This window comes from Falco punctatus (assembly GCF_963210335.1).
Source record: "Falco punctatus genome assembly, chromosome: Z".
Lineage (NCBI taxonomy): Eukaryota > Metazoa > Chordata > Aves > Falconiformes > Falconidae > Falco > Falco punctatus.
The window spans coordinates 31,689,145-31,705,975 of record NC_137586.1 but is presented as its reverse complement, the minus strand read 5'-3'; the positions used below and the strand labels follow the sequence as shown (position 1 = coordinate 31,705,975).

The following is a 16,831-nucleotide window of genomic DNA, read 5'->3' as shown; positions in this document are numbered from 1 at the left end:
AATCTGCATTCAGCCTGAGCCCTTTGCCTGTACTTTACCCCAATCAGTTCACCTCATCTTGAGCAACTTCTAAGACTATAAATGCCTATGCAGCTTCAACCCCCCGCCAGATATCTAGGTCATGAAGGATCATTCAGAATCTCAGCGAGTCCACAATCATCAAGAAAGATAGGATAATTGGCAAGTCTATGCAAACAGTATGTGTATGCATTACAGTGTGCATCATGAGGTGTCAAAGCTTTCATTTCACAATTTTGTAGGGCTGTAAAGTGAGCATCTTTGGGCTAGGACAGAGGTAGAGGATTGTAAAGAAGGTCCCTGGCTGAGCAAAGTATTTTATTTCTTTTTTAATAGCTTCTCAAGTTACATGCTATCCTACTGCCAGATTTTTCTTCAAATACTGGCAAATAAAATGTGCTCCATTTTATTACAAAGAAAGCAGAGAATAATGATTTTGGATGTCATGAAATTTAGGTGCACACTGTAAGAAATTGTAGTCTTCGTGATAATTTCAATGAAGTACTTTGGCTGTCAGAGTTCTCAATAGCCCTGTTTCTCCCTCCCCTGCCAGTGGTGGATTTAAAGTATTGATAGACACAGAAAGTTAGAGCTTAATCTCCTCCATTCTTTTCACACTGAAGGCTCTCTTGGGTCCACTGCTGAAAGAAGGTACTTGCATAAGTATCAGCATAATTCTGTTAAGGATTCCAGGTATTACTGTTGGTATACTTGGTGGGGGGGAGTTCATGCTTGAATTTTTTTTCAGATAAGGTGGCATACATTTCAAAAAACAGCAGCAGACAATAGAAAATTAAGAAAATGGACCAACATGACACATGCAAAGATCACTTTTTGTTTCTGCTTTTGAAGCTCAGTCTGAATGTCTTAACCTGAACTAATGCACACATTTTCAAGAGTGTGCTTTTGGGATTTTATCAGGACCTCAGAAAATGACCGTAACGTGGTTCTGCAAAACAGACTTGGGAACTCCAGAATACAGTATCCAAGTGTCCTTCTAAATACCTCTCACTTCCTCAACTCTTAAGATGCTCCTGCTTGTAAGGAACATTTACAGAAGCATTCCATTAGCTACAATACCACTTAGGATGATACTCAATTTATAGATCTTCATAAGTAAAACATTTTGCATTGTGGGCATGACAACCCACAGATCAGCTTTACCTTCTCAGTCGAGAACCCTTACATTTACACACTTAATAGTAAACTAAATGTGGGTATGTCATGGGAGCACAAGTACACTCATTTTTGTTCACCTAGTTTGCTTGATAACCACAAGGTGAAACCAGGACAGCAAGGAATTCTATGTAAACTAGTCACTGAAGGACCAGGGCACTTACTGGGGCAAGTGACCTGGAAGGATGTCTACCACTTCAGAAGGGGTATGCTCAGCTCTCTTGTAACCAGATCTCCCCACAGACTCAGAGCACACTTGACTGTGCAATTACTTTCTTTTTTCTTCCTTTCTTCCTTGCAATCAAAATAATGTGGTGGGACCTTTCTACCTACTACCAAGCATACTGCAAGGTATCCCTGTTTAGCTGGGATTTTAAGGTAGTGTGGGAAAAACCTCATCCTTAACTCTAATTTCACATTACATATATACGTATATTTATTTGTATTATATTTGCTGTTAAGGCATTATTGATAGCCACAATATATAAAGAAACAAATAAAACTTCTAGCTAAATACCCAGAATATTCATTTCTAGCAAACTGTCAAGATATGTCAGTGGAGGTATGTCCACCAGGTACTAATGGGGAGGGGGCAGGAGGGAGGACTATGGGACACCCTCCCTAAATGTGCAGGCCAAAAAAAATGAGACATTTCCTTATGCGTATTCTGTAAACTGGCATGTGGCCGGTTGGGCAGGACAGTACTCCTCTTGGTGCTGAGCTAGGGGCTGTCTGACAAGTTACAGAGCATTAAACCTTCAAGAAGTGGCAACGGGCACGCATACACGCTGGTTGTTGGTAGCGGTTGCTCAGCATATACACTCCCCACTTGTCTGCATGCATCATTAAACTAACTGCTAGAGCTGTCATCTCACCTCCTTCAAGATATCACGTATTATCCCCCTCATTGCTGTCTTGCCATGACTCGCAGAGGAAGTTGTCCTACTGTTTCTTCCAGCAAAAAATTGTACCCATATACTCCTTTGCACCCTCTTACACCTGCTGGGTTGAGGGAAAGCTGACTGGTTAACACATCATCTAATTGATTTAATTTGATTTAAATTGATTCCAATTTGTCGTAATTGAGAAGTGATTATTCTAAGAAATTCTGACAAGGTAGAAATCAGGAATAGTACTGATGTAATAACTTGAAATAAAAAAATCTATATAGTGATGTCTATATCTAACACCTATACTTAAAAAACAAACAAACAAAACAAAACAACAACAAAAAAACCCACCCAAACCTGATATATTTAGCAAATGCTAACACAAACCAAGCAAAACAAGTATGAGAAGAGAACAATATACACCCTGATTTGGTAGTGTACCATGCAAAGAAAGTTTCATGAAAGAAACTTTCATGCAAAGAAACATGCAAAGGAAGAAACATGCAAAGAGAGTTTCATGAATCTTTGAGACTGAAATTTCCCTGCTCCCTATTTTCCTCCTGAAAAATAAATCACTATTTCTGAACATTGGAATTTGGTCTATTCCTAGCTGAGCTGAAATGATGCAGTAGATTCAGCACATACTGGAAAAGCAGAAAGCTCCTGCTATCTTTGTAAGCTAGTCGAAAAGTGAAAACAGATTAGAAAAATAAGTTCTTCAATAGGCAGCAACATTGCTTTCATACCAGATTTGATGAATTAAGTCCTCCCAGCGGCACTAACACCTGATACGCACATTGCATGGATTAGCAAGTTTTAGTCCAAGCAGAAGAAAAAACATTATTTTTTCCCTTCCAGTAACTGCTGCAGGTATATTATCTAATGAAAACACAACAAGATTTCTCTAAGGAATGTGAAATTTGTTTGGTGTTTTCATCAAACAATTATATGTTGTTCATCCACTATCTGAGAAGCGCTGAGGCATATCCAGACCTGATTACATTTATTCTTAGCTCCGGATCAGACTACCCCACTAGGGCAGCAAGCAGTTTCTCATCTCTGCCTTACCAGATCCTTGATGCAGGCATACACAAAAGAGGTGCTTTTAGTAACAATACAGCCACATTTTTGTAGTATCTTGATCATCCTCAATCAGAATGTCTTTGATCATTAATGAAGCCTTTCAGAGTGTTTTGAATTAAAGGATAATTTCAAAGACATGTAAGAGGGATTCACTGACTGTCTTCTATTCAGACCAGTGGGAGGTAAACAGCTCAATCCCCTTACACTGCTGTGAAATGTACCTTTTCAAATACCGTATTTTCAAAAGGCATCAGACTTTTCAGTAACTAAGAAGCTTCTAAGAACCACAGTAATATTTCCACTGATGTATCTTCAGCTAATGCTACTTCCAGGAAAACATTAGGTCTGCAGAAAACAGAAGACTCAAAGACTTTAGCAGTAGAAGAATATGGAGGAGTACTCCTAGAGCACTTTGCAGCCCTTACAGCTGCAAAGCATGTATTCTTTTGCACCACTGCATTTGCCAGACTCTCTCCCTCAACATACAGAATAGGAAGCAGGGCTAAGTGAAAAGTGGTATTGCAACAAACAGCACTTTTGCATATCAATATTCACTGAAAGCTCTAACTATCAGAGATTATTAGCAGGCGGTACGCCAAAAATACCAGTTCAGCACAAAACAGACTCAGAGGAGCATGAAGGTAAACAAGGGTTAGAGTCATATCATAAGAAAGATGTCAAGAGGCACCTGATGAACACCACAAATGTTAACATCCAATGTATTCATTGCAGATTTGGAAGGAAACAGAATCCTTCCCCAACTGTCTGCAAATTTTGTTCATGTGCACCAAGTGCACAATGTTGTTCTTAACAGTTCTGAGAAACATGGTAGTTTATGGAAATGCATATGGAAATCACAATCTCAATTGCTTTTTGGAAATGCAATAAACTACACATTCTTCTCTCTGATGATTTTTAGCATTAATAATGTAATCTAACAAACTAAATATCAAAAGGTGTAACAAGTTGTTAGAACAGATCCTTGAGAGTTGTCCTTCCCATTACAGCAGGATTTTTCTATTCTACAAGGAACTTTAACAAGTTATCTCTGAGAGACAGAGAAGGATATATGGAATTCCCCCTCATATCCTTTATTAAATACATATATTATTTAATTTTTTAAAAAATCTAAGGTTACTTTTGATTTAGTTGTTCAAATGGCAAAGACTAATTAGAACAACCGAGGTTTGGAAGCTCATTAATAAACATTCTCAGCAGCAAAAGTAACAGACATGAACTGAATATTAAGACATTATCTCCTCAAGGTCAAAAGAAGTAGTTCAAAAGGTTCCAACCCTCTAACTAAAAACAAACAAACAAACCAAGCAAACCCACAAAAGGAAATAAACACCACCACAACCACCAAGAAACAACCAAAAAAAACCCCAAAACCCCAGCCAAACCAGAACAGGTATGTGAGAAAGTACTTACTACAATGTCTTCAGGAAAAGTATCCAGACTGAAAGAGCCATCATCAAACATGACTTCATAGAAAAGTTGGGACGTCACTCCTATGACTCTGCAACTATAGTATCGTGTATTCTTATGTTTCGTGATGACTGTCTGCCCAACTGTAATGGTCTTCTCACATGCTTTAGCTCTCTTGAAAGAAGAATTTAAAATAAGTCATTTTAAAATAGCAACTTACTCATCAGAAATTTATCAGTGTCAAAAAGGGTTGATAACAGCTCATCACTCAATGTAAAAACTTCTTCCCATCATGATCACACAGAATTGTTTTACACATAATTTTTTTCCATTTTATGAGAAAACAAATGGCATCTGAAGAATAACAAATCACAGCACTCAAATATATTTTTGCAAGTGATGCCTTCTAACTAGTCTGCATTAGATCAATTAGCAGTATTTGTAAATTTTATTTGTAGAATAATTTGCAGAATTTGCTTGAAGAGGCAAAATGTGATGAACCCACAATATGGTCTTCCATTATTTTAAATTATCAAGTTTTAAGTACTGGATTTCAGTAAGGTTCTACATATTTTGCTGAATGGGATGCAATAACTAAACGCATATCCAGCTCCTGTCAGAGCTGTCTACAGCAGTGTATCTGAGTAACTTCCTAACCCATACTGTGCAGAACTTTTGCTTTAAAACTTCAGACATTGACCACCCTTCGTCAGTTATTTATGCAGCAAATCAGTAACCATTTTTTTTTTCATTTCTCAGTTTTAATGCCCCAGACCTAGTTATGTCACTCAAAAAAGTTGCAGGGTTGTTAAACTATGCAAAAATTCTACATCAAAAACTGCTTGATGGATTCTATAAATAAATAAAAAAAATAATGGAACCTTGTAAATGAGCAAATGCTCAGAAGCTCACATGATGCAGACAGCTGTTACATCTCAGCTCCCAACTATTGTATCCCCATGAACCTTTCACTTAAAAAGCAAGCTTCTTCTCCCAGGAAAAATAACATCAAGAGCTTCTCATCCTAATAACACAGGGCACTTGCATCTTATGATCCTGGCTGTCTATTCATTACCTCACAAAGGTCTATTTGCTTATGGAAGATGAGTTACTGTGACTGGCTATATGTGAACAGTTGAACTTTTCTTATCATGGAAGATGCTACTACAAGGAGCAACTACACTGGTATATTCTAAGCATAAAATATTTTTTATTAGAACTGTTTATATAAACAGCATGAAAATACTTTATTACATATGCTAAAGTAGTTACTCAATTTCCTAGCCCTAGCACTGTTTTTCAAACCTTCAAAGGCTGTGAATCCTTCAATCAATGTAATAATCTTAAAAAGTCTCTGTGAAAATCTGGGAATTGCTACAGCTATAGAATTTTTAGCACTAATATCAAAGGGAGAACCAAGGACAGCACCAGTTCTTTTCATTAGATTCCAAGCATTAACAGTAATGTCAGTGCTTTTGGGGAAGAGAAAAACCCACCCTAAACTTGAACACTTCTGGTTTTGAGGAGACTGTAATCATTATTGTGCCTTTTTCTTGGACCAATTTCTGGGATTTAGAACTTTTAAAACTCTCTGCTCCTGCAGACTAAGGACAAATATTCTGTACCATTTTGGAGACAGTGCACTAAACCTCTGTGTGTCAGAGCTCTGCCTGACATACGCATTTGGAGGATTTAGTTGAGGTCACCTCAGATAGTAAACCCCAATGATGTTTCTAGAGCATTTTCAAGTTTACCCAGAAATAATGTTCTGAGCATACTCACAAATTATTGAACCCTTTACATGTATAACAAAATTGTTTCTTCCCCATTTTACCTGCCTATAGTTAAACTAAGTTGCAAAATTAACTACTTACATAAGAATTTACCGATATTATCACAGGAGCAATTACATGTCAGTTAGCACTTTTTATCCAGTTTAGAAATGTATGTAAGCTTAAATTTTAATTTACCTTTCAATTCTAGACTTTAGTCTATACAGTTGGGCGGGGCAGGGTCAGAAGTAAACTGGAGAGTATGAATTGATTACTTACATGATATAATTTACAAAGGTTGGTATGACAGAAGCCCAAGGAAAAAAACCTCTATTAAAAAGTTCAAATGTTTTTAAAGCCTGAAGATGAGACTCTTCAGAGAAGACAAAAGGAAAATTATAATATTTTAAGTGACAACAGAGGTTCATTTAATAATAAAAATTTCAGAGAAGAAATGCCATTGCTCATTAGAACAAATAATAAAACCCAGATATGCATCCTAACACAAGGAGAAGATTATTTTTTAATATGTTATCTTGGTAGGATTCTAGATTTATTTCTCAGAAAGAATATTGACAAGCACAGTCTGTGATTGATTGCATGTCCCAGAAAACATTTCCTGTCAGAAAATCTTAAGAATTTATTGATGTTAAGAATGTCATTTTTGACTAGAAAGGACAGTTGTTATGTAAGGGAGTCTATCAGATTAAAGAAACTGCTGTGGTAGTTACCAGATTATTGAGAAAGCTGTGGTTTAAAAAGCATGATTTTCTTTAAAAGTACCTAAGCCAAGGATGAACTAAGATAGTGGCAGAAATACAGAAAACCACCAGATACAAAGGAAAAAAGTTAACTTCCCCTTCTGTGTGCAAACTTCAAAAAGATAAGAAGGAAAATTACTTTCTCCTTCATTTTCAGTACAGCAGGACATAAAAATCTTGTTAAATAAAATATATAAGCTATATATATATATGAAAATATAACAATTATCATGAAATAGGAATCTGATGTATATCTAAATACCTAGAAACTTTCTCTGACTACAATTTTTAATGGGGGATCCTCAAAATTTGGAAATATATTTGATACAGGAAGATAACTCTCATCATTTTAAGCTTACTCCTCAGAACACCAATTTAGGCATGATGTCAAATCATGACATCAACAAAAATGTGTTGATTCATGATTTTTTAATATGTCTTTCCTAAGGCATGCCTTAGTCTTTATGAAATGTTACAGGGCTGGCAGCAGTTAGCAGACAATGGCAAACAATGACATTGCATTACTCAGGTATTCAACATAAAAAGGGTCTACAGCTTCCATCTGACAGCATCCCTCCATTCCCTGTGTGCTACAGAGGTAAGAACTGGCTGATAATAGCAGAAGATAATTTGAAATAGCTCAAAAAAGCAGCAACAGTAGGTTTTTGCAACTCCTGTCTAATGGTTTTTTGCAGCTTCTGTCTTTGCTCCTTCTAAAGACAGCTTTTCAAAATGCACAGCTGCCTAAATGGCCTCTTCTGATCACACTTCCCAAATGAAACACCACCTGTGAGTATATGTTTGCCTCCAGCTGGCTTTCTCTGACCCTCAGTGCTGTCTTTGCTAAACTTCTATGGATCCTTTGCGTTTGTTTTTTTTTCCTGTTAGCATACAGAAGTTGCATACAACTTCTTTGCCTCATTTCCTTGTGTATGAAAGCTCTTTTAATCAAAACAAATCCATCTGCAGCACCTATTCTCAACTGTACTTCAAAGTGGTTTTGCAGTTTGATGAAAAATGTGTGAGTGATATGTTTCATGCCCAGAGAGAAGAACAGTAAAAGGAAAAATGAAAAAACATGGCCTACTGTCTGTAAGTGGTAAATCACAGAGCCTTCCTTGCATATTGACACTCTAATTTACATAACAAAATAATACAGGCTGCAACAGGAATAATCAAAAAACATTCTGTATAAAACAACTCTTCTGCTAGCAAATTTTTGTGCTATTCCTAAAGCTGTACGTTCAGCAAGTACAATAGGCATGCTTACTTTTGAGTCCACGGACCTCCAAAGATCGTATTTTTGATAAGTCATATTGACCTTTAAAAACTTCAGTTCTTGGTAGATTTCCTTCATTTGGTAGTACTATGTGGATGCAAGGATTATGATTTCCCTTTTGATTGTCTTTTTGATGATTTTTCATCAAAACACCGAACAGTGTTTTCCATGGTTGACATTAAAATAATACTCTAGGAAAAAATCCCGAAGACAATGCAGAATCTGATTCCCAGTGAAAATTACTTGTGATAGTATATTGGTGAATAATTTGGACACAATTTGCTTGAGATCACAGGCATAAATAATTTGGATGCATACTCCACCTCATCATTACAATAAGCCCTTGCTGGAGGTGAAAAGATACACTAATACCGGTAAAATTAAAGTTATCTGAATGTAGGAAGGGTTTTTGTTGCATAACCTCATTGATTTACATATTACAACACCACTACAGAAACATATCACAGTTTTTCCTAGATCCCAGAAGCCACCTTTTGGTTGTTAAGTTTTGGATTGTTTGGTATTTTTTTAAAACCTGAAGAAAGTAGCAATCACAGGTATTCACTGACCATTTAGGCACAATATCTAGGGTCTATATTACTGAAAAAAACCAGACATTTTTAGGTTTGTTTCCTTGAAAGGAGGAGAAATAATAGTGTCCTTCCTTTAAATACAGTGTTTTCAACTGCTAAATACCAGAAGAGTTGGTTTTTTTTTTTTCTTGCTGACATGGAAATGTATTTGATTCCTGTAAAAATTTGCAGAGTATAATTTTTCAGTCTGCATGATTCCCCTGTTCTACTTTTTCTACATTGCTATGCCTAATGGTGAAGAGCAATGTAATTTCTGCACAAAGGAATAGCTAATAGCTAAGAAAGCCATAACAGGAAAACCAATGGTGAAAAAAACTTCCAAAGGCTTGAAGATAAGATTAGATAAATTATCCAGAAGACAGGGCACAAAACCAAGCATATACAAACATATGGCAATCTCCTTTGTCTCAGGAGTAAGTTAAGAATTTCACAGAAGAAGATTCTTTAACAAAATAACCAATCTTTCCAAGTTTTGGCCTGATGAAAAATACAAAAGTATAATTTTTCTTTCTCTCCTGCAAATCTGATTTTGATTTGAGCCACAAGAAAAACATTAACACAGAATTTTTCAAAAGGTTGGTGCTGAGTTTCAAGAAAGGATGTGATGGTCTAATTCCAAGGCACTTTGAACATCCTTCACACAAACTTTTAAGTAGTACAAACAAAATCCCATTTCTCTATAGTTGGTTGGTTCTGGGGGTTTGTTGTTGTGGGTTTTTTGGGTTTTTATAGTCTACCTAATATAGGTCAAGAAAATCACTAAAAAAAAATTGATTTTATGGGATTCCATGTCGGTCCATTACTGTTGTGTTTTATTCTGATGAAGTTTTCACTTCCCACCATTCTAATAACTTCTTTTCTGTTCCAGAGAAAGTGTACACTAAGAAAGTTAACTGCTAAAGTCTGCACTGTTTTGTATGAGCTTGAAAGTATAAATTCTGCTTAAACAACCTACCTGGTTTTCATTAATATTTTGTAGCTATTTCTATTAATAACATGAACACAGAAATGCCAGAAAAAAAGACTGTTAAGGCAGATATACCACTATATTAAGTGTTGGATAAATATAGAAGAAATAATCCAAAACTTAAGCACATTTACTATTTAGTATCACGAAAGAGAATAATATGAAGAAAATCACACACATTGTTTAAGGGGGATTCCATTGCATAAGGGGATTCCAGCATCAGAAACAGGTATTTTAGAGGAAGGTGGAAAAGTAAGGGGCTGAGGAAGTGGTCGCAATATACATACAAAGTGGGAATAGAAGAAAGTATTATGCAGAAACTTCTGTTTGATCAGGGAATGATTTCACAACTAGTGATGCAAATCCCACTACCTACAGTACAAAGACTTGTCCCAAACAAATACTAGAAAATATTTGGGAAGAACAGCCCTTTTTTGCTGACCATTATTTTAACCCACTAATTTTCAACAAATGAGAATGTTTTCCAAGAAAGCCAAGAAAAATATCTTAAGCTGCCTATGCAGATAGAGGTTTAAGTTTGTTTCTCAAACCAAACTCATTTTCCTGAAAAATGTTTGAAGAAACTAAACCCATTTGTTTTAGTGTACTAGTTTCACAAGTCAATCCATTTTGGAAAAGAAAAATCTTTACAAGGCTTAACAGTTCTGTGGAAGTTCTAAACAGCGACACACAATTTGCTTCCCTTTTTAAGAATTACCACCAGATTGAACACTCAGGACTGATTCCTGTAGTTGGCAGGCACTACATTTTACTACAATCAAAAGAAATTCTTACTTTTTAGTAGTATTGTCATTGAGACCAAGGATTCACTGACAACCTCTTGAAAGAAAGACTTATGTTACACAGACCTTACCTAGGTTTATTTCTTTCACTTCTAACGTATAAAGGAGATAAAAAGTTTGAAAACTTAGGATGCTCAACTTGACTAACTTACCAAACTATGTCCTTAGTAAGACTATGTTAAATCCTTCTAGGTTGCTAGGAAACAAAATACAGTTTCAAAAGCCCAAGATAAATGGCAAGAGTTCTTTCTTAACTGAGATAGTAACAACTAATTTGGAAAAAAGAAGACATTAAACTAATTCTTAATATGCCTCATGTAAAATTAAAGGTTTCTCCTCAGCACTGGCTAGAAATAAAAGGGAACAGTAGTAACATGAATTTCCATGACATACCATGCTATTTTGCCAGGTGATAGAACAATTATAATTGGATATTTGCAAGACACTGCTTGGCTGCAGAACAAACAACTTACATATATAACATTTCTTTTATCTCACAGTTATCTGTGAGTATTTGCAAGATTCTGTGATCTGGGTATTTGTACCACACTCCAGTTTAACAAAACAGAGAACTGAAGGAATTGTTCTGACTGTCAAACCAATACATTCAACAATGATTCTAATGCAAAAATATGTTAGGTATATCAAGTATCATTTCTCTCAGGTAACAGCACAAGGAAAAACCTTCAAGATGTAATACTTTGCTATGTATAGAAATATGAGAGACAGAGATCATAATATGGATCCTTTCTTCCATTTTCTCTGGATATATATTTAATTATGCAGTTCTAATTCTTAACAAATAAGGAAACATATTCCTTACCACATTTTGTTTGGTCTTGTGCCTGAAACATGTGATGTAGACAACATATGGCCAGTCATCAGGTTCCATCAGCACTCCTGCAGCATGGGCACAGGTAACGTGGAAGGAGGCTGGGCAGCGTCCATACGAACACTGAATGCAGGCACCAGAGATTTTCTTAATTTTCTGTCTACAGAACATACATTTCTGTAAAGCAAAACAAACAAGAGTGTTTGCCATACTATCTTAACTTTATTGATTTCTGCAAGTATCTTGAATACTGAAAAGTTACTTGTGCTTCATTGATTACATTTTATACCTTGCAATATGCACGGCAAAAGAACCAGCATTTTTTAATTACAAGATAACTTAGTAATACAGTAATTAATAGATAGCATTTTTGCCTTTTTGATGTTAATGTGAAGACTATCTGTTCTGGTGCTATAGTAAGAAAACTGATATATAGATAGCTATATTTTCCATACACTCCTCTGAAAATTAACCTGCTCCTCTTAAAACAGATAAATAAAAAATCCTATACAGAATTCTGCAAAAAGTAACAGTAGGACTGAAAAATAAAGGCCCATAGAAATGTAGGGCTAGACAGGACTTCCACATATCATTTAACCCAGCCCCCTGCTTTGAAGCTGGACTAAATGCATACTTAAAACAGTCTTTGGGAGATGGCTAATCTAAATTGTTCATGAAGTAGTTTCTACAACATTCTCAGATAACATAAATCGTGGTTTAAGCCCAGCTGGCAATGAAGCCCCACGCAGCCACGTGCTCACTCCCCCCACTGTGGGATGAGGGAGCGGATCAGAAGAGTAAAAGTATGAAAACTCTTGGGTAGAGACAAAGACAGTTTAATAGGTAAAGCAAAAACCGCGCACGCAAGCAAAGCAAAGTAAGGAATTAATTCACCACTTCCCACGGGCAGGCGGGTGCTCAGCCATCCCCAGGAAAGCCGGCCTCCATCACATGTAATGGTTACTTGGGAAGACAAACGCCATAATGCCAAATGTCCCCACCTTCCTTCTTCTTCCCCCAGTTTATATACTCAGCATGACGTCCCATGGTATGGAAAATCCCTTTGGCTTGTTCAGGTCAGCTGTCCTGGCTGTGTCCCCTCCCAGTCTCTTGTGCCCCTCCAGCCTTCTCGCTGGCAGGGCCTGAGAAACTGGAAGGTCTTTGACTTGGTATAACCACTACCCAGCAACAACCAAAACCATTCATGTGCTATCAACATTGTTCTCACACCAAATCCAAAGCACAGCACTGCACCAGCTACTAGGAAGAAAATTAACTCTATCCCAGCTGAAACCAGGACAATGTGTTACAGCGGATAAATCTCCTCAAAGTTAGAAATGTTTTCTTTATCTCAAGCCTTCGCATAATTCCACAGCTCAAGGTTGCTCCTAAGCCCCTTTTCATTCTTTCTAGTCTGACTTTCATTGGTTAAGTATTTAACATAATGGTGATTGAGTAGGCAGTATTTCCCCACTTCATATATTAAAACATCATGTGAACAGCCTTACCAGTGTCAAGACATACTACTTTTTCTCCTTTTGTCAAAATGGAGACCACATGAAAATATTGTCACTATTTTGTAAGTGACATAAGTCAGTGGCCCATATGAAAAAAATGATGGGACATGAGCTAGGTTAACTAATTCTGGGAAATAAGCTCCACCATATTAAAAAAGACAAAGTACAAGATGACTGCTATCCTGCCACCAAACGACATTAACAAACATGGTAGATAGAATAATTACTTTAATAACTTCTATGGACAACTGTTTTAGATCACGTGTGGGGACTATCTTCTGATAACTCTCATCACATCTAACAAAAATGCCAATATTATTGATGATCATAAAATCAATTCAGCTGTTCTAAAATAGAGACAATTCATTTAATGACACAAAACAGTGAATTCAATAATTTGAAAACATACTGCTGCAATAATGATTACTTCCATTGTTCTAAATCTGCAAGTCACTGATTTTGTTAAACACACTCTTGTCTGCCTATGTTGGGAACACAAGTAAGAATAATTTTGATTTATTTTTCTGTACGGTTAATAATTCAAAGTATTTCAAACTAACTTACATCAAATACTTCTTCCCAGGTCACCCGAAAATGTTGTTCTTTTTTTTATTATTTTCCCTATTCTGAAGAAAATCTGCAGAAATTGTACTGTGTAACTCAGCACTTACATCATTTCAGTGGCTTACTGGCACACAGTTTGTTATTGAAATAATGCCTTTTGCAAGTGCTAGCCCTGTCAAGCTCATTGGTCATGCAGGGTTCTAGTCCATGCATCATTCTGTACGTGAAAATCTCTTCAAGTTCTGCCTTCATATCCACCCTCTCTGAAAGCCAAGAGTCTGCATGGCTTTGCACAAGCAGAAACAAGAGCAGTATCTGGAACTTAGTTAAAAATTCTACCTATCATTCATTAAAAGGACCAGAACTCAGCTCAGTCTGCTGTAGCAGCATCAGGTCTGAAAGACTAGTAAGAGGTGAAGAGGATTTTGTCATCAAAACAAATGTTCCAGAGACATCACTGACATGTTGATATCTCATTGTCATTTGTATTCATGTGCGTGAAGCCATTTTCAGATAGATCAAGTACCTGTGTCTTGAGGGGACTTAAGGACTTATATATATTTATCTTCATATATTTTTTCATATATTCAGAACCAAGTAAAATGGGAATTCCAGAAAGAAAATACAATTGAAATCTATTCTGTGTAATGTCTAAACACAGAATTCATGCAAATACAAAGCTCCTTTTGAAGGATTTTTAACACAGATATACACAGAAATTCGCCAGTCCGCTTAATGAGAGGAAGTACAAAATACATATGAACATTAAGAAAAACCAGACAAAAAACCTGCCACATGTTCTGTCTAAAACACTCAAAAAATGTAATTCAAACAAAATTTAGAGAATGAGGAAAAGGGATGAAAGAGTAAATTGCAGATAAACTAACAGTAAACTGAAGGAAGTATGTTACAGTAGGAAATGCTGATCCCCTTAAATTATTTGCAGCACTTGTGCAAGGCAGCAAATATGCAAACATTACAATGTGGCTGTAAGATGCTTCAGCATCTTACTAAGGTATCATGAAAACTTGGGAGATGTTGAAATCTGAAACATTACATTACATGACTAATGCTTTAGAAGAAGATGAACTTACAGCTATACATATGTGAAATTTTTCTGTTTTAATATTTTATCACCTTTCAGACGTAGAAAAGTTCAGGAAAATAAAAACAATATGAGGACAGTGAGGGATGCTGGAAGAGACGTTGAAAGTGCAGTCAGGAAAACTGAAAATGTAACACACAAAATGGGGTGGCCAAACCCACAGAAATTAGAGCAAAACTTCATGCATCCCTGTAAAATAGATCAAATTCTCTGTTCTCTTCATGCACAGGTTAACTTAATAAGAAAGTGTTAGACGAACTGACATATTGTAAGAAAAGTTATTTCTCACAGTACTGTTCAGAGGTGCAACATGAAAGTACTGAAATATTCTTTTTTTTAAAAAAAAAGCTGTCAAATTACTATTGCTGTATTCTTATTTTCATCATGCTGGTGCAAAATTACTGTAACACTGATGAAAAGTGAAATTACTTTTGTTTTACTCTTACATAAAAGGAACACTGCTTGGTTATATGTAATTATGTTCTTCAAGTTGCCTAAAGAAAGCGAAAATACTTCCTGTGTTTTAACAATGACATGAATCCATCTCACTGTCAAATACAAGGAAGATAGTTGTTACATCAGTGTGGTGGGTTGACCTTGGCTGAACACCAGGTGCCTATCAAGGCGCTCTATCACTCCCCTCCTCAGCAAGACAGGGAGGGGTGAAAATAAGATGAAAAAACTCATGAGTCAAGATAAAGGAGCTTTAATAAAGCAAAGGTTGCATGTAGAAACACAGGAAAACAAAAGATGTTATTCTCTACTTCCGATCAGCAGGCAATGTCTAGACGCTTCCCAGGAAGCAGGGCTGTAGTACACATAGCGCTTGCTCCAGAAGACAAACGTTGTAAATAATGAATGCCCACCATTCCCCACCCCCTGCCTTCCTCCTCCTTTCCCTTAGCTTTTATATCTGAGCAAACATCATACGGTATGGAATACCCCTTGGGTCAGTTTGGCTATGTCCCTGCCCAAGATCTTGCCCACCCCCAGCCTAGTGGTGATGGAGGGGGATGTTAGAGAGACAGATGCTGTGTGAGCGCTGCTCAGCAACAGCCAAAACACTGGTGTGTTATCACCAACTTTCCAGCTACCAATACAAAGCACAGCAGTATGAGGTCTATAATGGGAAAATTAACTCCATCTCAGCCAGACCCAATACAATCAGTAAACTTCAAATACACATTAATCTTTTGTGCTACACTCTTACAATCTTTAGGTATCAAAAAAGATTAAGATCGTGGGGGAAAAGAAGTTACTGTACATGCAGGGGAAAAAAATAATTCTATTTCTCCCCATGCTAATGGAATACCAGAAAAATGCTGAAAATCAGTCTTCTTTCAGAAAGCAAAAAAAGAGTCAAGGTTGACAAATAATGAAATATGTTTCCTATTATTTGTAAGATGCTGTGTCCTTTGTAGAAGTATGACAATGAAAGGGATGATGCAGATATACCTCAACTTTACAGCGAATCTCAAACTTAGCCATGAATTTTAAACTGTACACAGATCCACAAACAAAAGTCAGGTGTAGAAGCAAATTCAGAGCTTGCATAACTGTATTAGGCAGCATGGCCCTATGCAGTCATATGAGAAAAAGCTCTTTCATCTTTGAAACTACAAGTCAAACAGTTAATGTATGATATTTGATTAATAAAATCAGAATACATAGAATAAAAGCAGAGCAAAGTATACGAATCTTCTTTGCACAGACTTTTGGAACCTTAGCTGAGCTACATACCAAGCCCTATATAAGCTGTAAGCAGTAAATTGAACTATGCTGTGTCTGACCCATACTGGCAATTCTTTCCCTCCTTAGCTTCTAACTAATAATATATTTCTCATACTTTCACTTGGAGCTTTACAGCATATGAATTTAAATTACTTTTTTCACCTTTTCTTTCCCATGTCAATACTATTTTTTGTAGTGATACATGAAAACAAAAGGATTATATGAATGTAAAAAATAATTAAAAAAAAAATATCACTGAAAGTGACCAAAGGAAGAAGGCATCAAAATCACAAGAGAAAAGAGGGAATTACC

The 16,831-nt window shown here is 36.4% G+C and overlaps 1 protein-coding gene across 5 annotated transcripts in view; it reads right to left on the bottom strand.

The window, feature by feature from the left end:
* KDM4C (lysine demethylase 4C) overlaps window positions 1-16,831 on the bottom strand; it is a 308,684-nt gene that overhangs the window by 19,860 nt on the left and 271,993 nt on the right. For 4 of the 5 annotated variants that reach the window (XM_080372288.1, XM_080372287.1, XM_080372289.1 and 1 more), the window contains exons 19-20: window positions 11,594-11,779; window positions 4,599-4,769 (exon numbers count right to left, since the gene is read on the bottom strand). In XM_080372288.1, the coding sequence (XP_080228414.1) occupies window positions 4,599-4,769; window positions 11,594-11,779 (357 nt within the window). The remainder of the gene's footprint in view (window positions 1-4,598; window positions 4,770-11,593; window positions 11,780-16,831) is intronic. The other variant, XM_080372290.1, reaches the window with a different exon arrangement.